Source organism: Anas platyrhynchos, chromosome Z (genome assembly GCF_047663525.1).
Source record: "Anas platyrhynchos isolate ZD024472 breed Pekin duck chromosome Z, IASCAAS_PekinDuck_T2T, whole genome shotgun sequence".
Taxonomy (NCBI): Eukaryota; Metazoa; Chordata; class Aves; order Anseriformes; family Anatidae; genus Anas; species Anas platyrhynchos.
In genome coordinates this window covers 23,205,426-23,227,772 of record NC_092621.1, presented here as the reverse complement: position 1 = coordinate 23,227,772, position 22,347 = coordinate 23,205,426, and the positions used below count along the sequence as shown (strand labels likewise).

At 39.9% G+C, this 22,347-nt stretch overlaps 1 protein-coding gene across 2 annotated transcripts in view; it reads left to right on the top strand.

Annotated features, from left to right (window-relative positions):
* Positions 1 to 13,261: 13,261 nt before the first annotated feature.
* LOC101798654 (interleukin-6 receptor subunit beta) overlaps positions 13,262 to 22,347 on the top strand; it is a 36,495-nt gene continuing 27,409 nt past the window's right edge. Inside the window, exons 1-3 of one of the 2 annotated variants that reach the window (XM_038171196.2) lie at positions 13,262 to 13,603; positions 16,094 to 16,141; positions 16,421 to 16,471. In XM_038171196.2, coding sequence (XP_038027124.1) covers positions 13,474 to 13,603; positions 16,094 to 16,141; positions 16,421 to 16,471 — 229 coding nt within the window. In that variant the 5' untranslated portion in view covers positions 13,262 to 13,473. Of the gene's footprint in view, positions 13,604 to 15,062; positions 15,701 to 16,093; positions 16,142 to 16,420; positions 16,472 to 22,347 lie in introns of those variants that run through there. The other variant, XM_072031445.1, reaches the window with a different exon arrangement.

Here is a 22,347-nt window from a genome sequence, read left to right as displayed (position 1 = left end):
ATTGTTTCTTTGTAATTTGGCTTAATAAGAAGTATTGTAGTTTCACAAACACTTAATGAACCTATAGGAGTGCTACTCAAAAATGTGTTTTCTATTTTTTCCAGTCTGTTTTCAAAAACCTTGTTGATAGCAACATATGTGCAGGAGCTTCTTTCTAGCTTTAAAGAAAACTTCACATTATAGAAGTGTTGCTTACTGGGAACATGGTATGCTTGCTCTTCACTCCTTAAACCATGCAAGAGAGAGAGAGAAAGTAATCCAGTGCATATTTAAGCAATATCAGCTTCTTTGTGAAAAGCTTTTGTCCCAGTCAGGACTCAGCCTCAGCAGGGGCTTATGTTCAAAGAGATGATGCATGTTGCACACAAAAAATATTCCATACTAGTATTGCTATCTTATGGTGAACACTCTTTTCTGTCTTGCTGTAACTCCCTTTGCCTTTGTAACTTCTTCAGAGACTTTCAACAGCGTATGAAAGGTCAGACACAACAAAAACAAGCACTGACTTTATCTCCGCTGCCACATTTATTGATCTTTTTAATAGGCCAAAATAACAAATCTGCTTGGCAACACCACATTTTCAGTTGCAGAATTCAGAGTCTCTTGCCATGTAACTGAGAGCCGTCCCAATGCCAGACAGCAGCGGCACGACCCAGGTGCAGCTGCTCACTGCAGCAGCGAGTTCTCCTGTTCTGTGCTTGAGGGTGTCATGAACACACAGTAGCCACTGGTGGATGTACTTGTCTGCTTCTCTAGCTCATCCTACAAGCACTTTGCAAACATTCATTTGTTACACCTAGGCTTACTTGTTTGGGTTATCCTTGCCTAAGGCAACCGGTTAAAATAAAGGGAGAACCATGACACATCAGCACAAAGGAAAGAACATATTGCACAGCATATAGGTAATAAACTTGGTTGCAGTGTAGGCTGTTTCTGGGCTTGGAATTAATTTGTCTGTTTTATTTTATGTAAGATGTTTGAAACCCTTTTCTTCCCCTCTTACGATACTGTGCTTTCATTTACATTTTATTATTATTATTATTATTATTATTATTTATTTATTTATTTATTTATTTTTAATGCATAGTACTTATTTTTTGTATTGCAGGATTCAGTTTTACCAGCCTTTCCTATCAGATGAATCCATTCTAGGTGCAGAGAATCTCACTTCTCTCTGTGCTCTCGTGTCACGCTGGCCTACACAGCTAACTAGCACACCATTGTTAGCGTCTCTGTTGGTGAGGCACTTCCACATCACTCCTAACATGGACCTTTGTTTTGTAGCATACTTCAGCTCAAACCACCAAAGGAACATAAAGAAAAAAAAAAAAAAAAAAGCCACAGCAAAAAAAAGCTGTTATTTATTATTATTACTATAATAAAACAGAACAAAGTGTATCTGAAAAAACAGAGTATGAATACATCCTTTGCAGGTGGAATCAAAGAAATGGTTTTTCACTTTTTTTTTTTTTTTTTTTAATTTTTCAGTTATAGGCTTTAAACTCAGAACCTATTTTCATGAATTCAGTAATCATAGTTTCTATGGAAAATCCATAATGCCTCTTCAGAGTAGGCAGCAGGTAAAAGTGAGTGTCACAACTCAAGTCATTTGACTGGAAGCTCAGTGGGACAGAACTTTCCTCCTTGCCTAACTGAAGAGTATTGGCAATGCTTATGGGCACTGTGCAAATATTAACAAATCAGCTGAGAATTTCTGAGCTGGCTGGAAAATGAAGAACAATGCAAATAAGCAGCAGGGGAGGTGAAAAATGCATGCAAATCAACCTATACTTTCTGTTCCATAGGTCCCAAGCCTCATTACCTTTGAAACTTTTGCTTGTGCTTAAACAGCACTCCAGTTTCTTTCTCAAACATGGAAGCGGGGTCTGCTACCCACAATTTAATGAGCCTCAAGGAGATCAAAAGAACCAAGCGAGACAGATTCCAATTGTCATCTTAAAATAAATTATTTCTGTATTTGTTTATTTATAATTCTTTATCTTCTTTACCTTATAATTATTTTTACTCCATTTTTTTACATGTATTTTGGGGGATGTCTAGGAGAGGACAGCATTTTTCTAGCTTGAGAGATGAGAAAAAGCACTAATGTGTCCTTTATGATCAAAGTAGTATTATATTTATCACATATTGCTTTTCATCTTCAGTATGCTCTGCAAACATGCATGTATTAAACCTTAAAACATTCTTGTGAAGTATATAAGATAAGGTCATCTTCATTTTCTATGTGGAAAAAAGCTGTCAGAGAGAATTTTACTGCTCTGTGCATGAGAAGAATACACCATAGATCAGAATCAATGACAGTTTGTCTGGGTATGGAAGAGAAGTCCAAGTAATGGTATATAATCAGAGCAATTAGAGGCTTTTTTCTTCTCTCATTCCCTGTCAGTGAAAATTTTAATTCTAAAATTTGGGGTGGTAGGGAGATTTTTTTTTCCTTAGGGGAAAAGAGGTTAAATTAATATAAAATAAATTCATATTGGGGGACAAAAAGTAATAATACTAAAAGGAGATTACACATGGCAAAGGAAAAATTCAAATGATATTCCTATCATGTGACAAGAACGAAACTTGAGCAGGTAGTCTCAGCTCAGTTTCCTTGCATGCATTATGAAACAGTCATTACTAATAGGCACGAGTGCTACTTTTTGTTCTGCAGAGCCTCTATTCTTTCAGTGGAATGAAAGGTTATTCAGTATTCAGTTTGTCTTTTCCTTATCCAACAGACATTTCCAACCCTTCTTTGGTGCGAAACATTCAAGTACAGAAATACAAATATCTTCGAGGGTTTCCCCAGCAACACTGTCCTCAACACTGCCAGAGGCATCAGGGTCCTCAGCCAGAGCCCAGCATGAATAGGTGCTGCAAATACTTCTGTCACTTGAGTCTCTTGGCAGATGTTAAAGGCAGAGGTAGCCACATACTCTGTGGCTATCTCCCTACTATGGTGCAGAAGAGCTTGGTGGCACAACCCTCTGTCTTAACCTCCAGGTATGTACCATTGCATCCTTCTTTTCTCAGGAAAGAAGAAGTGACTGGGGAGGGGAGGAATCAGAGATCTTTTAAGATGTTGTCAGAAGACTTCTGATACACTTCTCCAAAACAGATCAGCCACCGTACCCCAAACCTTCCTCTCAGTGACCTCCCACACCCCCCAAAAGAGAAGATGACTCAGCCTGAGACAGAAACCTCATTTAGAAAGAAACGGTCCATATGGTGTTTGTTCTACAAATTATAGAGGTTATACAAAGCTTACCTTGAGGCCAGATTACCAGCCTCAGTCCTAGCACTTGTATATGGGCTGAATATGTATGTACAAAAATATTCTTACTACAAGTACAGTCGGGGCAGTTTCTGCTTGGGTCTGTGTGAGATGACAGGGAGAGTTACACACAGTGCAGCTTCACAGAGCAAACACAGCAGGAAAGCCACATGTGAAACGCCAGCTCCTCTCAAGTGCAAATGTGTGATTTAATGGCTTCTACAGACCATGGTTATTCCAACCATGTAAATAAAATAAGCCTTTTCCATTAAAATTAGAGTGAAAGGTTTGTGTGTGCTACTTGAAAGCCAGAGATATTTCCTAAAACAAGCTCAAATGTTGGTCATTGAGAAAAGCCATAGCTATGAACCGGTTCTGTGTATGGAGTATTCACGGTGCTAGCACTTTCATATACATCCCGAGACCAGAATTGACAATCCCTGGCATTTAGTGACACCCAGTGGTGTTTTCTTGAGAAGACAAGCCACATTCGGTCTTTCTGAAATGCTGGACAGTTTTGTTAAACGAGTGGCTGCTCTGAACGCTCTAGGGAAGATTTCCTCTCTGCTTCCCTGCTGCTTTCTGAATCGGACGGGAAGGTAGGAGAGTCCGTAAGGATTGCCAAAAACACCACACACACCCTATAAATGAGAGAACAGTTTCATAAAATACAGGAATGGGAGAAAAACCCTCTCTCTTCATATCAGACCCATATGTCTGGGAATGAATTTCAGCATGCTCAGAAATCACAACAGAGAGAAATGTGATGCGTTGCTCTATGGGCTGGAATAAGACCTACATCATGCAGGACCGCAGTCAAATATTTCATGTCTGTAGGAATACACAACAGGAACTTTATGGGGTTGTGGTTGTTATAACTTTTATAATGCTCTTTTGGTATTTCTGACTTACACATTCTGGTTGTGTGTTTTTTGTTTGGTTGGTTGGTTGGTTTGGTTTTGACTTAACTTTTCTAAGTCCTTTACCAAACTTGACAAGATCCTGGCATCCAGTTTGTGTGTAATTCATACTAAAAATACCTGTCTAAGGCATTACCTGTCTAACCATGAGACCTTTTCCTGCAGATGTCAGGTAATGAGTACAAAATCCCCCCCTGCCCTGTCACGCCAGGAGCTGGGTGGGAAGCAGGACTCCCGTGGGCCTGGCCACCAGTGGGCTCTGTGCCAGTGCTCCCCAAACAGACAGCAACCACAGACTGATTCCTAACCCTAAAACTGCCAAGAGGCTTCCAAGAAAGTCTCAGAGGAGGAAGTCACAGGTTTCTTCTAGGGTTTGGCAAAGAAGGATTGTAGACTTTGCTTCATCTGGGTCATGCCATCATCCCTGGGCAGCATGCCTCTGCCTGTGGTGCCCATGGGTTGGACTGCTCCAAAGCATCTGCTTCTGAGTTTGAAATATCTGAAGTCCTATGCAGGTTGAATTCCTGCAGGCATACGTAGCAGATCCTGAATTTTCAAGCTTAGTCTCCATAAAGCCCTTTATTTGACATCTGGAGAATGGGACAAAGTTTTAGAAGTCTTAAAACTGTGATTGTACAGCTGCCTACCTAAGAACTATCTTTAAGAAGCCAGACTTGAAAATGTCACCATAACTTTTATGTTTGATTGTGGTCAAAGTAAAAAACTCTGTTGTCTGCAGAACTCCAGTTCAGGCTTGTTAGGTTTTTAATCTTCACAGTGGTTTTGATTTTTTTCTGTTATTTAAATTTGATATCTACATGTCTGGGAAATTAGCTAATTCACTTGTAATAGCTTTTACGAGCAGTTCATTTATGTAATTTATTTCATTACTGTTACACAAAATACACCACAAGTAGATTTAGACAAAGAAATGGATGAGGAAGTTTTCTGAAAGTATGTTTTCTCTGAAAAATATTGATGAACAATAACATTTTGTGGAACCACACCAACTTTGACTAATCTTGCTTTGGAAGGTAGTAAAGAACGACAGAAGCACAGAAATCAAGAGCATCCAAAAGCTGATGAGGAGGGCATTCTGCTGGGTTCCAAATGACCCGCTTGTCTCTGTTTCTTGACTGTTGTCTTTTAGAGTGCCAGGACAATAAAAATCCACTGTGCTGGAGCATTCTTTCATTGTAAGTTTTTCATAAGAATTTTCAAATGCTATTCACCTTGTCTTGATTACAAATAATTATAAAAAGAGAGAGAGAGAGGGAATGTTTCTGTGAACATAAAATAAATCCTGTTCACCTCTACCTAAAGAGCAAATGTTCTTTTGTTTCAGGAAGTATGCATTAGAAAAGAATTTTGTTTTATTCTATTTCAATACATGATTTTCTAATAGTTGCTACAGAAAGAGAAGCTTAATTTTGCCTTTTCCTATCAAAAGAATGACTATTCTCAAGAAGCTTAACCTACTTTGCTTGCCCATAACTGATAGCATTATGCGGTTATAAGGGTTACACAAACAAGACTTTCACAGATAATTTTCGGTCAGCAGATTGTGTTAAATGTAACTTGATAATTCTAAACAATGCTGATTCCCACTGCAGTGGAAATCAAGTGTCTTTATTTACTAACAGCAGTTGAAATCATGTACCTTTATTGTGCAGTACTCTGAAAAGGCATTCTTAAACAATTTTCTGTTTTGTCAGTAATTTAGAAATGGCCCAGTAGATTTTGCCCTGTTACCATAAGTTAATAAAAAATAAGAAATTTCTTGGAATGATTTGGAAATTTGAAGCTACTCTGAACTTCAGCCCTAGTACCCTGCAAAAATACTTTTTCAAAGACAACACTGAGTTCATAGATCCCCTGAAGAGGTATCACAAGCATCAAATTGTACTTCAGTTTTAAGTTTTGCTATTTAAAGCATTCAAGGTGACGTGAGAGAACATATTTCTGAGTCTGACTTTTGATCTCTGAAGATAAACTTCCTTGAGGTGAGCAGATTAACTAGTACAGGATGCACATTAATTGCTTCTGTCCTGCACTGTAATTTTCACTTTTTGAATTACTTTTAATGAAAAAAAGAAAAACCCTTTCATTTAAATAAGTTGTAAGAATGTAACGTAAAGAAGTGTGACCTTTCTTGGATTTTTCCCTCCATTAATTGCTTCTTTTCTTGTGCAAAACTTATTCAGTACCATGAGTGAGAACTTGATCATACATAGATGTACAAAGCCTACACAACACTACTTAGAAACTTATCAAAGTTTCAGATCTGTGATGTGTGTCTTATTTTTTTTCTTACTCTTCATGGTTCAGAAACTCAGTTTAGCAAAAAAGCATTACTGGATTTGTGTCACAGTGCAACACTGCCAAGTTTAAACTGTCTTCACGTAACTCACAGTTGGGTTTTATATGGAAAACTGTTGAAGGGAGACAACAGGATGAGGACTTCTTCCCACTCAAGGAGAGACCACTGCAAAAGGGCTTACAGCCACATGTTTATTTCATCTTTGGCCTGTGAGCAACAGCCCCAGCTCTACAACTGTCCTCTGTGTGGTGCTTGGAGCAAAGCTTTTTAGACCAGCTGACAATGCTCCATTCCATTCATCATGCCTTACACAGGACCGTGCTTGAATCATATTCAGTTTGAATGTTAGTAATTGCCTACTCAGAGGAAAATTCTACTTTGATTCCTGCTAAAGAAGGGTAGGAGGGACAGTAGAAAACAGTGAAGCCATCAAGAGCTGGTATGAAATGTTAGATATAAGTTAGATTCTTCCTTTCACTACCTACCCATGCTAATGATTAAGAGATACTGTTAAAGACTATTCCATCTAGTAAAATTATTGAATTGTGAATGCATCTTGTGCTATGCTTTTGTGATGCCACTTCTGGTATTGTGTAACAAAATTAAAGAAATCCAGACCCTCTTCATTGAGCAATAGAATGTTTACATTAAAGGATGCTTCATATCCCTTTTATTTTATAAAGAGTCTGTTGTATATTGCACCCCCCTGAACTATCATGAAACATGGTGTGAAGAGCTATTGCCAAAGTCACTCAAAAGACATAAACAATGCAGTGTCTCCTAAGAGTGTATTCCCCTCTAATCAATATTGGAAAGGAAGAAAGAAAAGTGATTTGTAACATTCCTTTATAATCCTGCCTCCAAATTATTCCAAAATGGAAAACAAACTAGAAACTCAGAAGTTGTTTTTTTGTTTTTGTTTTTGTTTTTGTTTTTTTTTTTCCCAGTGATCTCTCAGAGACACACAGTTCAGGAATAGCTTTCTGTAAAGAGTAATGGGAATATGAAACAATCAATTTTAAGTTGGAGCCTTACCAATTTACAAACAGGCTGAAAATGAACACCTTCAACAGGAGTGAAGCTGATGACTCAGAAGTTCCCTTACTTCATTTAAAAACCTGAGGCAGAAGGGATAAAAAAGGAAAAAAAAAAATGTTCTCAGTTTGTTGTAGTGCTGTTTCTTTCTGTAAGGGAGAACTTCACTTGGTTTCACTTCTAGAAAGCTGAATTTATGGCTGAGCATGGACTTAGTTCTCCAACCTCTTTTAAAGCTGAAGTGATGTTCACAGAAAATTGGGTTGAACAAGCCAGGCTATAGCTTTTGTCTTTTAATAGTAAAGAAACATAGCTTTGAAAAAACATCTCCAGCTTTCCTCCCTTCAGAGTTGATCTGTCTCACTCCCATGGCAGGAAAAGCTCCCTCACTGGGTGAGGCAGGACACTGCAAGGCTGTTCACAGGACCCAGCACTAACTGTTGGTCAGAGACCACTTTACCTGGCTATCAGGCAAGCTCCCCTGTTTGTCCAGCTCCTGCTTTTGTGAAAACTGGGCGGTATGTATAGATATCAGATTACATTCACATCCTCTTATAACCACATAGCCAAAAGGAAACCTCTAAAACAAATATATCTTCAGTGTGATTGTTTCTTGCCCTTGAACCACTGCAAAGTATTTTATCCCAAAGTGGTAGCGCTTGCTTTGTCTGTATACACAGCCACACATGATTGTGAACTAGATCCTTTATTTCCTGCATTATTTTACAGGGAATAAATAAAAATAAATTATTTTCTGTGCTTAAACCTCATGTTTTATATCCATCTTCCTCTGAGCATTCAGAAAGAACTGAAAGACCTATTAAGCTGGACAAGCAGTCCAGCTTTCCTCTTAGCTCTTGCCTCACCAGTAGTCCTGTTCTTTGGCTAAAAAAAAGTATGATGAAGCATTTTCTCTTGACTGCAGTTCCACCTTATCTTGCAGTGACTCTTTCTGTAACCTTGAAGGCCTGTCTTTCACATATCTTGCATCTAGCTGAGCAATGGAGTCTACATATTGACTAGAGATATTATTTTGTTGCCAAGAACCTATATTTGAGGAGGAAACTGAGCACTAAATCATTCGTTATGTAAATGAGAAAAAGCCACAAAGATTAGATCCAAACTTCCCCGATTTCAGGGTTGCTTATATCCTCTGCAGTTCAGGTTTACTCTTTGGCATGTCATTTCACTCTTATTATGATTCCTTTTTTCCTGTCCTGCTCTCTCCACATCCTTCCCCTCTGTTTATGAAAAAAGGAGCTTGCAATTATGACAATTACACAGAGTTTCACTGCTTCATGCAGACACTTTCACCTCATGTCCCCTGTTACATTGTTTTAAGGCTATTGCTCAGAACTTAATAAGTTAACCCAACAACATTTGACAGATCTAAATCCATGTTGTTTTGTTGTTGTTGTTGTTTTTCTTCAGAAAGCAGAAGACATTAAATTTAGATTTTTCAGTATAAACTTTTTTAATGGGAGGGAGCTAAGGAGGTTCTGTTTTCTTCAAAATGGGATGTCTGCATGGAACAGATGGAACAGTTTGGCATTGCTTTATTGTAAAGAAAAAGAAGTACTTTGGTAACTTTGCTTGAAATATTTCTTCTTTTTTTTTTTTTTTTTTCAAAGATATCACCAGGTGTTTTGTTTTGTTTTGTTTTAACCAAAATGAACTTTATATGCATTGGTTACATAGCAGGGCCATGCCTGCACCAGTTTGTTAACATGCCCTCTGTGAATGTGCCATGGAAGTGCATCGTGCATCCACCAGCATCCAAATCAGCCTCCTTACTGTGCTGGGATGTCATCAAACTGAGAAAACATGCCCGTTCAAACCCAGATTGCCACATGCCATGACTGACCACTGAACCACACTTAACCAACGCAGAAATGAAAGCATGTTCCTCTGTGGTCATCATGAAGAAACTTCACCATGACAACTCCCCAAGCCAAAGGGACATAGAGACAAAAACAGCCCAAGCAAGCATTATTCTTCAGTACTATTTAATTAGTAGCAAAATCGCAGAGAATCAGACTGCACAGGGACAGGATAATGAGATAATTGGGGAAATAAAATATTTGTCATGTAATAGAAGACTAGGAAAATAAGAGTTGTATGACCTAGGAAAACTCAGGCTGATAATCAGTGTGAGGGAGGAAAGAAAATATTTAGAGTGAAGTTGGCAGAAAAACTTACAAATATAACCCAGGCAGAAAGAAATATGATGCTGGAAGCTAGAAGGAAGTCTCACCAAGGATTTCTAAATGCAGGAACAGCTTCCAGTATGAATGGTGAGGACCAAAAACCCCACTATTTTTAAGATGGAGCTATTTCAGTTCATGACACAGACTGCAAGAGTTGGTTACCTGTGATAGCAGGGCTCTAAACTCAGACAGCCACAAAACCCCTGGTACTCCTGTATTAAAGGCAGCCAAACTAAACTGGGAGCTAAGATGGATTGTTAACATTCATGCTCTGTCTAAGAAAGCCAAGAAATACTGTTTACAGCTGTGTGAGAAATAGAAGTTTACAGCATTTATGGGCAGACAGACTTTAATCCTGAAGGGGCCATAATCAGGGCTGTGTGAGTAATCCACTGGAGGTCAAATCAAAACAAAAGTTGCAAAAATATTTGGTTCAGATCTATATCCTTACCCTGGCATGCAATAAGTTTGGATTTCTCAGTTGTCAGAAGAGTACCCTAACCACTAGGCTGGCTGGATATTTTGGGTAGGGGCATGATGGTCTCTCTTGCTCTAAAATGGTGCTCCAAGTTTATGGTTTAAGATACTAGAACGGGATATGACTCACCATACACCATCCTTGCTTAAAGGATTTTTCTGAATTAACAATGACATAAAGCAGAATGATCTCGATGGGGAGATTCAATACAGGCCATGCCAGGATGTCATAAAGCATGGTAGTTAGTCTCATATGCAAAGCCCTTGTGCAGTAAGTTCTACCAATTGTATCTTCTGAGCAATTGTTCCAGTTGATAAGCTCTGGAAGATGTGCAGGATAATTAAAATCATGACACTGTTACTCCAGTTTGACAAATCTAGCCCCTCCCCGGCTTTCTGTTCTATACAAAGGTGGCAAAGACCAACAAGTGAATTATTTTAAGGTAACCAAAGTAACATTTAATAAAGCTAATTAAATGATCTCTCAAAAATATTTCCCCTGGGGAAATTGAATAATAATGGGAAGGGAAAATAAAATGGTCAAAAACAATAAAGCCACAAGTGAGTATGTAAACAGTTCTTGATGACTCGATTAATTGTAATTACTATGTTTAAATCACTTTGTTCCAAAACAGAAAAGACACTTGAAAAGATTCGGACTAAGAAAAGGTAATGACTTTTCAGCTCAAAGGCTATTCTAATGCTGGATAGTATTCTAAAAGAAATATTACTACAGATAAAAGTTTGTGAAAATGTTTGTTTCACAAACCTTAAAAGGGATTGTGAAAATGTTACACTAGCAGCACAAACACACGCACTGTTATTGAAGTGGGAAAGGCAGGAGAATATACAAGGAGTGCAGAATAGCATGTAATAAGTTCAGCCACTGCCCTCTACTGAGTTACTTCCTAGTCCTTGCTTAGGATTTCCCCAAACTTATGCTTTCTGCAGTAGTTGTGTTTCACAGAGAAAATGTTTCTCTGCCCAGGAGCAAGACTGGGGTGGGGTGGGGGGGGAGAGGATTACAAACATGAATCAGATTGTTATATCTCCTCCCACTTATCCCAAGGATGAAAAAAACAAAGACTTTTAAAAATAAAAGTCATTTTAAAAAATCTTTGCTGAATTTTACTCCCACAAGTGTGCATTGGGAGACTGTAGACAAACTTCTGTCAAAGCCTTTTTGTTGCCACACCACATATCCCAAAATAGTTCCCTCTAGCAGATGCAGGCCTATTGGATCTGCCGAGCAGGATGGCAAAGAAGGCTTGCCATTTTCATTGGGTAGAAAAGGTACTAAGTTTCCTTCAGTAAAGACTTACATGTGATGGAGAAAGCTAAGAATGATCCTTAATTCTTCTTGCTACACAAGAAATCATAATGAATGCAAATCTCAGAAGACTTCTAGACATGCAAAAGAACTTCTTCACGGTGAGGGTGACGGAGCACTGGGACAGGCTGCCCAGGGAGGTTGTGGAGTCTCCTTCTCTGGAGATATTCAAGGCCTGTCTGGACGCCTACCTGGGCAGCCTGCTCTGAGGAACCTGCTTTGGCAGGGGGGTTGGACCCGATGATCTTTCAAGGTCACTTCCAACCCCTACAGTTCTGTGATTCTGTGATTCTGTGATATTGTCCGAACAGTCAGAGGCTACAACATAGTTGTACAACTCGTGTTGTGGTTGTACAACTCGTGTTGTGGCTGAGTGCCACACAGCCACTTGCTCACTCCTCTGTCCTGACCCCCAAGGGATGGGGAAGGGAATTAGAAAGGCAAAATTTAGAAAACTTGTGGGTTGAGGTAAAGATAGTGGAAAGGCAGTGGAAAAGTATGGGAAAGTGAGGAGAGGTGAGGAGCAGAGAGGAAAGACGAAGTGAATGATGCACAATGCAATTGCTCAGCACCATGCCCAGGCAGTCCCAAAGCAGCAGCAATACCCCACAGGCAACACCCCCAATTTTTATTGTTGAGCATGATGCTGTATGACATGGGACATCCCTTTGGCTAGCCTGAGCCAGCTGTCCTGGCTGTGTCCTCTCCCAGCTCCTGGTGCAGCCCCAGCCTCCTCACTGGCAGGTGGAGAAGCAGCAGGTTCATCCCTGAAGTTATGTTAGCATTGCTCAGCAACAATCCAACCATCGGTGCATTATCAACAATATTTTCATGACATATCCAAAACACAGCACCGTATGATCTCCTGTGAAGATAATTAACTCTGTCCCAACCAAACCAGGACAGTAAGAGATGCTTAAAAGTTATCTAGACAGACAAAGATCTTGTTTCCGATTCAAAAGGCAATCCTTAAGACTCTGCTTATATACACAGCTCAGATGATTTCTGTCTGTTGAATGCAGTGTTCATAGCACAGGTCTGAAATGTGCCAGGGAAGACATCCTCCAGTTATCCCAGAAACAAACCAGTAGCACTAACTGCGATGATGTTGCAAAAAGAAGTCGCCTGTCTCATCAGGTCATACTGCCTCAATTCTTATAAACATTTTATCTAACATAACAGGACGAACTCTGCATTCAGACTTAGGGAGATCTAACATCACAGCACTAAGAGTGGTGAGACCCCGGACCTGCTCTTGCACAAGCAGAATTTGGTCCACGCTTGTTTTAACAAAATCAATTTAGTTTCCTCCTTTATCTTCTCTTCCAAATAAACTTCACCCAAATATACAAATTGCTGGTTCTTGTGCACTCTGCATTGACTGCCTAGTTTATTTAGCAATATCAGTGTTTCATCTGTATTTACATTTTTTATACCTCCAAGGAAGACCTCTTTTGAAGGTATATCAGCTAATGTGTTGGGGTGAATATTGTTATTTTCATTAAGAGAAGGCAGAACTGTTTGAAAAATTAGCTGTTTCACAGTGCAACTTGAACTCACACAGCATGAAACAGTGTGTTGTGGGAACCTTTCCTATCACAGCAAATTTCACCCAGGGGGTGTGGCTGAAGACTGGGTGGGATTTTTTTCAAAGACCATATCAAAACTGCTTTTTGAATTCAGATACTGATGTATTTCTCTGGCAAAAAGCACTGCAACAACCAGTCAAATATTTTGCAGACTTGCAGGTTTGCTTATCGGATACAGAGTTATTCAAGAAGTTACTTGTGAAAAATAGTGTAGCTCTATTTTAGATCCAGAGGAAAGATATGGGACTTCAGCATGCAGAAATAGGCCAAAAATGAACTTGTATTTGTTACAATATTGAATTTGTTGCAGTATGCATGAAACAGAGCAACTGTAGTCAACCGAAACTAAACTTTTTATTGGAGAACAGAAAGCTAATTTACAGCAAAAATACACATACTCAACCAGATGAAAATGAAGACCTCAACAGCTTGTACTTCAGAGAAGGTAAGACTCAATACAAATGAAATATTCCTTTGCTGGTGCAATATTTCTGCAGCCTACATTCTGCTTCAGCTGCCTGCTGGATTCTGAGTGTGCTTGAATGGGGTCGCCCATCCCATATAACCTAAGCTGGTTTAGGATGTATTTAGAACTCCGAACAAGCAAGATTTCAGACCCCTTCTTTTTCATTAGGATCCATAGGCACTGGTTGCAAAAATGTACTCACAGGCTCACAGCCTGCCCCATTCTCCCTTTGATGTGCAAGGGTAGAAGAGAGTTTCACAGGTATAAAGCAGGATGAGGAGGCCAGCAGCGTGTTCCTGACTGTGCTTCCGTGTCTTGGGAAATTCTTTTTCCTTTGAAGTGTAACAGTTAACAGCTGAAGTTGGACAGAGTGCAGGGAAGGATTCTGTGGGGTTTTCTATTAATTCACATGATGTAATCCAGGCTAAATGGGAGAAGTTAAGATTGCTTTCAGGGGAGACCAAGAGCCTGCGTTGTCTTTTACAGCAGAACTTAAATAAGCAAATGACAAGTGAGGAAAAGCACTGAGAGAAATCCAGTACCACATCTAGGGTAAGGTATAAGTCTAGGTCTGAGAAGCCATTTAAGCCACAAATGGAACAAAGTTGGTGTTCTCTTCTAGTCCTTGCTGCACTTTTGAGCATATCACAGGAGACAGTGTAATTTATCCTGGTCTGAATAACAGGAAAATTTAGGGTATTTACAATTCTTAGACAAGTCCATGGCAGTAAAGGAGCTGAAATATTAAGCACATGAAAAAGTGTTCCTGTGCAAAGTTTACCTTAAAAGTAATAGTTCAGCTTTTGTTTTACATTAAAAGGTCACTATGGCAACTGGATACCTGATCTTTAATCAAAAATAGGTTCTTATTCCTATGACAAATTACAGTTTTTGAGATTCTTTCATCTATTTTGATTGACAATGTATTTTCTATACTTCTTACAGTTGATTTTTTTTTCTTTAAGTGGAAGTAACATCCACACTGAGACCTAGAGATCCAGAAACACTCACATGGACTTGCTTTATTGCATTTCTTTCCCTACAGTATGTTCTTCCCTAATTCTATGCATGCTGAACTAAGTTTCCTGCTGTTTCACTGACTTACATGGTTTTCATCTGGGATAGGTTACTTCAAATGTGATTATCCTGATCACTTCAAATCAAGGTACATAGTTCAAGTCGCATTCTCTATCTCTTGACCTCTAGTTTGCTCTGAGTCTGTAACTCTGCAAAGCCCTATCAAAACCTTCTTCACGTATGACTTGCATTTACATCTTTTTCACTTTTTCCTTACTGTTCATAAATTATTACTATCCTCTCTCTGTTCTTTCTGAGAAGTGTTGTCAAGGCTGATATTTGGATCAGTCAGATAAGAAGGGCTTTGACCCTGCATGCACAAACTGTATCTGCCACCCCTCAACATTTTCAAACTTACTCCCAAGCCCAAGCAACCTAATTACCAGGAAATCCCCTGTAACACCCAGCAGAATTCCATTTCTATTTTATGAATGTGCCCTTCAAAAATCTGATAAGATATAGCTTATATCTGATAAGATATAAGATATGCATTAGTCACATGCTCCCACTGTAGACTAGACTCATGCCTATAATTCTCTCTTTAAGATGATTCATTTTAAAAAATTTTAAATTTTTTGTTGCTATTTAATACTCAACCTGAAATATGCCATAGTGGCCAAGATAAGTTAATAATTTGCCTATCACCAGGTAGGTTTGAATCCAGACTCTGCTTGCAGCTATCTGAGTACAGAAGGGAAATTTCCCACAGTAGTGAAATTTTCTGAAAATTTCCCTTTACTGATTTAGCAGCAAGAGCTATTGTGCTTCTGGAGTGCCCAGAGTTATATGTTCTCTGATCAGACTTCATGGATGTGGACCTGACTTATAGCTATAGTGACTTTTGTCTACATTAGGGCTCCCCATTTTGCTACCAACAATGCAGATACAGCACCTCTGCAGTGGTGAATTTATTTTAAATGGAAAAAGAAGGCAGAAAGAGAAGACAGGAAGGGTCTGCTGCTGCTATTATTTCTACAGTGTCTAATCATACATTTTAGAGTAAGTCAAATACTTTGCCTTGCTTTTCTGCACATTGACATTTAGCATAGATTTTCAAAGAAGCTTAAGCTTAACCGGGTTTACATTGCTGATATCTTAGACACCTTTAACAATCTCATTGTGATATCTTAGACACCTTTAACAATCTCATTATGACTTGTACACACCAAGAGGGAAAGCTTCTGTTTTTCATATAGGTGAAATTAGAATTTCCTAAATATATTTAATAACTTGGAGCCCAAATGTCCATCACGTTGTCATTTACAAGTGGGTTAGATGTATCCAGCCAGCAAAAGTGTAGGTAGTGGAATGGATAGGAAAACTGAAGAGGCTGTATGAAAAATAGACTAAAGATAGTGTAACATTGGTGATAATCATTATGCTTCTTTTCAGAGAAGATGAAGAACTCTCTGCTTGCAGCTATCTTTTTACTTGCAACAGGTGAGTTTTCGTTTGATGCATGACATGACGTTTGATGCTACTCTTTATTAATACTAAAAATTCTTAACACTATTCAAAGGCAAGGATATATGACCAAAGTCATGACTGAATTAAGTTTGGGTAGGAGAAACTGCACTCAGCAACAGTTTATTTATTTTATTATGTATTTTATTTTATTTTATTTTATTTTATTTTATTTTATTTTATTTTATTTTATTTTATTTTATTTTATTTTATTTTATTTTACTTCAGTTAAATGCATTCTTTTTTATTCCCTAGATTCCTGTAACTGCTTAAACTTGGATTTTCCATTGTGCAAGCAGCTTCCAGGTGGGTAAATATAATTCACATAATATCTAGTTAATTGTAAAAATGAACAGTCAGATTTCCTGGCAACATTTTAGATTTCAGCTAGAAATCTGCCAGCTGAAGTGATTTGGATTTTAAATATTGACATAGAGTTGTTTGGCTGAAATCCAGCATGTAGAAACTGTGAATTTCTAACCCTTTCCTAAGGCCCAGATACTTATTACAGGGCTGCAGGCGCAGGGTCTGTCTCTATTTCTTGTTTCTAGGGGCCTCCTAGTGGCCTAATCAAATGACAATAGAATATGTGATGTTTATATTGACAAAAGTTTATGGTTTAGATTTAACTAATACATTGCAGTTAATGGTAAAAAAAGAGAAGCCAAACACTTACCAATAGATATCAATTTCACAGCAGCTGGTGGTCATGCTGGATTTATTGTAGGCAGAAAAAATCCTACATGCTAGGATTTTTGTGGCTTGGAGCCACAGCAGGGAAGACAGTCTTTTAGTACATAGTGGCACTGGATGAGACAACACCAATATGACTGCATTTTTCTGAAATTAGCCATGCACAATTACCTAGATCTTGCTATTACTCTATTGGACTAAAGCATTACTGAGAATACCAGAAAAAATGTGAAGAAAAACAATGCATACAGAAGTGCAAAAATTGAGCCTTGTTTGTTTTAAAGAGGAAACTGGATTGTGACTTTTTGGTACAGGGGAAATTTTTCCTTTGTTTGCACATCTCAGAGTGCAGTCTTGGCACAGGGCTAATATTCTAAGGTGCAGAAGAACTAATAATACATACGTTCTTTTAAAGGAAGCAGTACAGTAAAACCAAAATGGAATGGGATAAAAACAGTATGCACATGTGTACCTACAAATATAGGAAAAGTGGACAAGTGAAAAAAACATGGGTAACATAACATGTTCAGCTGAAGAACGTGATATAGGACTTTACAGGACTTTATGGGACTTTATAGGACTTTTTTAGTATATCAGCCAGGGCAGTGAGGGTGGAGTATGTTAATACACTGTTTCCACACATAGAAGCTACTATTTTTGCCTTGTGTGTTTTTAAACTGTCTCATAGAGAAAGACAATTTATAAAGAAAGACTGTTTTTTTTGTTGTTGTTGTTTTTTTGGTAAGACCAAGAGCATGAAGAACAATACAAGTCCCTATGCTTCTGTAAGGAGAAACAGGTCTGCAGCACTGTGGTCACCACGTGGGTCTCAGTTAACAGAAATGGTTTGGGGAAGAAGTTAATAGGAATTCATCAGAAGGGGGAAATAATTCCATTTGATTTCACCTCTCCAGAACTGTTATTTCACAGTTTCGGGAGCAGTATGTTACAAACATACTGATGTGAAGTGTTACAGCAGTTCCAAAAAGGTGTTTTTTTTGTTTGTTTTTTTGTTTGTTTGTTTGTTTGTTTTGTTTTGTTTTGTTTTGTTTTTTTTGTTTTGTTTTTTTTTTTCTAGTTCTTAATTTAAAAGAAAAGAAGAATTACCAAGTCAATGAAAGGCTCAATGTAGAGTAAAAGAGAAGAATAATGTGAGAGCAGTTGCTACTTTCTCCAGTTCTTAGAGCACCATATCAAGAGTGCAGGTGGCCAAAGTTTGGTTTGGTGATTGAACTAGGAAAGCAAAGAACTAAGTAATTATTCACATTTGCTGTAGAAACAAGGAAGATCTGATCTCTACCTTCCCAAAAGGAAGCTGCACACACCTAGACTGATGCAGCAGACTTTCATTAGAAATGCATATTTGTTTTGGTAGGACAAAGAAGGTGTCATGGGTTGGAGGTTATAAGTCTGAGCCATAGTGACACGCTTTTGGTCCAAACCAACTGTTAATTTAACTATACAGCTGCCATCCAAGTGGTGATAGACATACCAAGGACACTGTAATTCAGGTTATAGGAAGAAATCAGTCTGAATGAGGAAAAGAGGAGGACTGCTCTTTTACTGCATAATTTCACAAGGGTGTTCTGGGGAAACAAGCAGGAGGAGCTGGAAATGGTGCAATTAGAAAAATATGACCTGACTGCTATAACTGAAACGTGGTGGGATAGATCACATAACTGGAACACTGGAATAGAGGGGGCTCTCTTCTTCTCAGAAGAGGTAGGCAGGGAAGGAGGGGTTGGGGTGTTGCCCTTTATGTTAGGTAAGGGATTGATTGTGAAGAGATGCCTCTGAGAAACAGCCATGGATAGGTTGAGAGTTTGTGGGCAAAAGTTAAGGACCACACCAAAAGAAAGTACAGCTTGTGGATGGTGTCTACTACAGACTGTCTGGTTAAGGAGAACCTGTGGATGAGGTTCTAGTAGCTTCAGCTACTAGATGCATCATGTTTACACTCACCCTGATGGGAGACTTCAACCACTTGGATGTCTGCTGGGGAAGCAGCACAGCAGGCTGTGAGCAATCCTGAACCCTCACAGAGTGCACTGAAAACAAATTCCTCATCCAGGTACTAGATGAACCAACCAGAGAAGCATTACTGAACCTGCTGCTCACCAATGCAGACAAACTATTTAAAGAAGTTAAGATTGGAGGCAGGCAGGGATGTAGTGACCATGCCCTGGTCAGGTTTGTGATCTCGAGAAATATGGGCCTAGCAAAGAGCAAAGTCAGGACCCTGAATTTCCAAGTGAACTTCCAGCTTTTTACAGGCCTAGTGGATGAGATCCCCTGGAACACCATCTGTAGGGACAAAGGAGCTGAACAGAGCTGGCATCTCTTTAAGGATGTTTTTCTTAGAGTATAAGATCTCTCCCTGTCTAAGAAAGCAAGCAGGAAGGGCAGAAAACTGGGATCCCATTTTTAAAAAGGGTAGAAAGGAAGACCTGGGGAACTACAGAGTCTCTACTCTGTGCCTGGGAAAATCATGGAACAGATCCTCCTAGAAGCAATGTCAGGGCATATGCAGGACAAGGAGGTGATCTGAGAAAGCCAGCATGGCTCACCAAAGGTAAATTGTGCCTGACCAATCTTGTGGCCTTCTGTGGTAGAGTGACTATATCAGTTGACAAGGGAAGACCGACCGATGTCAGGTACCTGGACTTCTGCAAGCCCTTTGACCTGGTCCTATGTGACAACCTGATCTCTATATTGGAGAGAGGTGGATTTGAAGGGTAGACCATTCAGTGGAAAGGAATTGTCTTGAAAGTCACACTCAGAGTGTGGTGGTCAATGGCTCTATGTCCAAGTGGAGCATGGTGAAGAGTGGAGTCCCTCAGGAGTCTGTCCTGAGACTGGTACTGTTTAAGATCTTTATCAACAACATGGACAGTGGGATTGAGTGCACCCTCAGCAAGTTTGCAGATGACACCAAGTTGTATGGTGCAGCTGACAACATCAGAAGGAAGGGATGCCATCCAAAAGGACCTGGACAAGCTGGAGAAATGTGCCCATGTAAACCACATGAGGTTCAACAAGTGCAAATTCAAGGTGCTGCACCTGGTTTGGGGCAATCCCAGACATGAGCACAGATTGGGAGAACTCATTGAAAGCAGCCCTGCAGAGAAGGATCTGGGGATTTTGGTGGACAAAAAGCTCAACATGAGCCAGTAGTGCACATCTGCAGCCCAGAAGGCCAACTGCATCCTGCATTTTCAGAGGATTGTGCTTAGTGGTGCAGAGTCTAGTTGGAGGCCTGTAGCTAGCGGTGTCCCTCTGGGGTCAGTACTGGCTCCAGTGTTGTTCACTTTATTCATCAACAACCTGGATGGTGGAACAGAGTGCACCCTCACAAGTTTGATGACACAAAGCTGGGAGGAGTGGCTGATACCCCAGAGGGCTGTGCTGCCATTCAGAGGGACCTCGACAGTCTGGAGGGTAGAACCAAGAGGAACCTTATGTAATTCAACATGGGCAAGTGCAGGGTCCTGCACCTAGGGAGGAATAACCCTAAGCACCAGCACAGGCTGGGGGCTGACCTGCTGGAGAGCAGCTCTGCAGAGAGGGACCTGGGAGTCCTGGTGGACAGCAGGCTGACCATGAGCCAGCATTGTGCCCTTGGGGCTAAGAAGGCCAATGGTATCCTGGGCTGCATTCAAAACAGTGTTGCCAGCAGGTCAAGGGAGGTGATCCTCCCCCTTTCCTCAGCCCTGGTGAGACCACACCTGGAGTGCTGTGTCCAGCTCTGGGCTGCCCAGCACAAGAAGGACATGGAGCTACTGGAGTGAGTCCACAGGAGGGCTACGAAGATGATGAGAGGACTGGAGCAGCTGTTGTATGAGGACAGGCTGAGAGAGCTGGGTCTGTTTAGCCTGGAAAAGAGAAGACTGAGGGGAGACCTCATTAATGTGTATAAATATCTGAGGGGAGGGTGCCAAGAGGATGGAAGCAGTCTCTTTTCAGTTGTGCCCAGCGACAGGACGAGAGGCAACAGGTACAAACTGAAGGACAGGAGGTTCCAGCTGAATATGAGAGGGCATTTCTGTACTGTGAGAGTGACAGAGCACTGGCACAGGTTGCCCAGAGAGGTTGTAGAGTCTCCTTCTCTGGAGATACTCAAAACCTGCCTGGATGCCATCCTGCACAATGTGCTCTAGGTGATTCTGCTTGGCAGAGGCACTGGATTAGATGATCTTCAGAGGTCCCTTCCAACCTTGGTCATTCTGTGATTCTGTGGTCTTGGGCTACATCAACAGATGAGTGGCCAGCAGGTTGAGGGAGGTGATTCTGCACTTCTGCTCTTGTGAGGTCCCACTTGGAGTGCTGTATCCAGGTCTGGGGCCCCCAGCACAAGAAAGATGTGGATCTGTTAGAGTGGGTCCAGAGGAGGGCCACAAGGATGATTTCTCTCCTATGAGAAAGGCTGAGAGAGTTGGGACTCTGTCAGCCTGAAGAAGAGAAGGTCTGGAGTGACTTCATAGCAGTTTTAAAATACTTAAAGGGGGCTTATAAAAAAGGTGGAAAGCAAATTTTGTTTGCGCAGACAATGACAGGATAAAGGGGAACAGTTTTAAACTACAAGAGGAGAGAGTTAGATTAGATGTTAGGAGGAAATTCTTCACTCTGAGGGTGGTGAGGCCCTGGCACAGGCTGCCCAGAGAAGCTGTGGATGCCCCATCCCTGGAAGTGCTCAAGGCCAGGCTGGATGGGGCTTTGGGCAACCTGGTCTGGTGGGAAGTGTCCCTGCCCATGGTAGGGGCTTGTAACCAGATGGTCTTTAAGATCCCTTCCAACCCAACTAATTTTATGATTCTATGAACCTGGGTAAATCTCTGAACCACAACCATCCTGTATTACCAACTCCAAAGAGACACATATTTACTTATCAAATAGCGAACCTTTATTGTTGAAGTAATAGGTCTACTGGTATCTTATTAAATCTCTTAGATATAAGGAAAACGTAGTTCTACTTATTAGGAAAAAAAAAAAAATCATTATAATGTTAAATATCCTGTACATTTTGAGATCCTTATCTACTTTTCTGAAGAGAAGAAAAAACAACACATTTTATTTCTGTATCTTTTTAAAAAAGTGTGGGTGGTAATTTGAGACACAAGGGCTGATTCTTCTGAACTAGTAGTTCAGATGGTAAGAGACAAAGCAAAAGGAGAAGAGTCAGATTTTATGATTAAAGTTTCTGACAAGAGATTTCTGAAATACTGAAATTAGCTTTACCACCAGAAACTAAAAGATGAGATCCTTTAAGAACATCATCAGCTGTTAATTTCTCTTTGGGTCAAAAAAAAAAAAAAAAAAGTCCAAAAATTAAACCCAAGTTGCTTTGTATATAAATGCATGCTTCTGCTTTGTAATGTGATCTTTCTGAATCTGGTAGTATACGATACTCTGTTCTCCAGCAATTATTCTGAACTCTGGATCTCCAGATAGAGATGACTGATAGTTTTAGAGTAATTCTGGAGTCTAGTCAA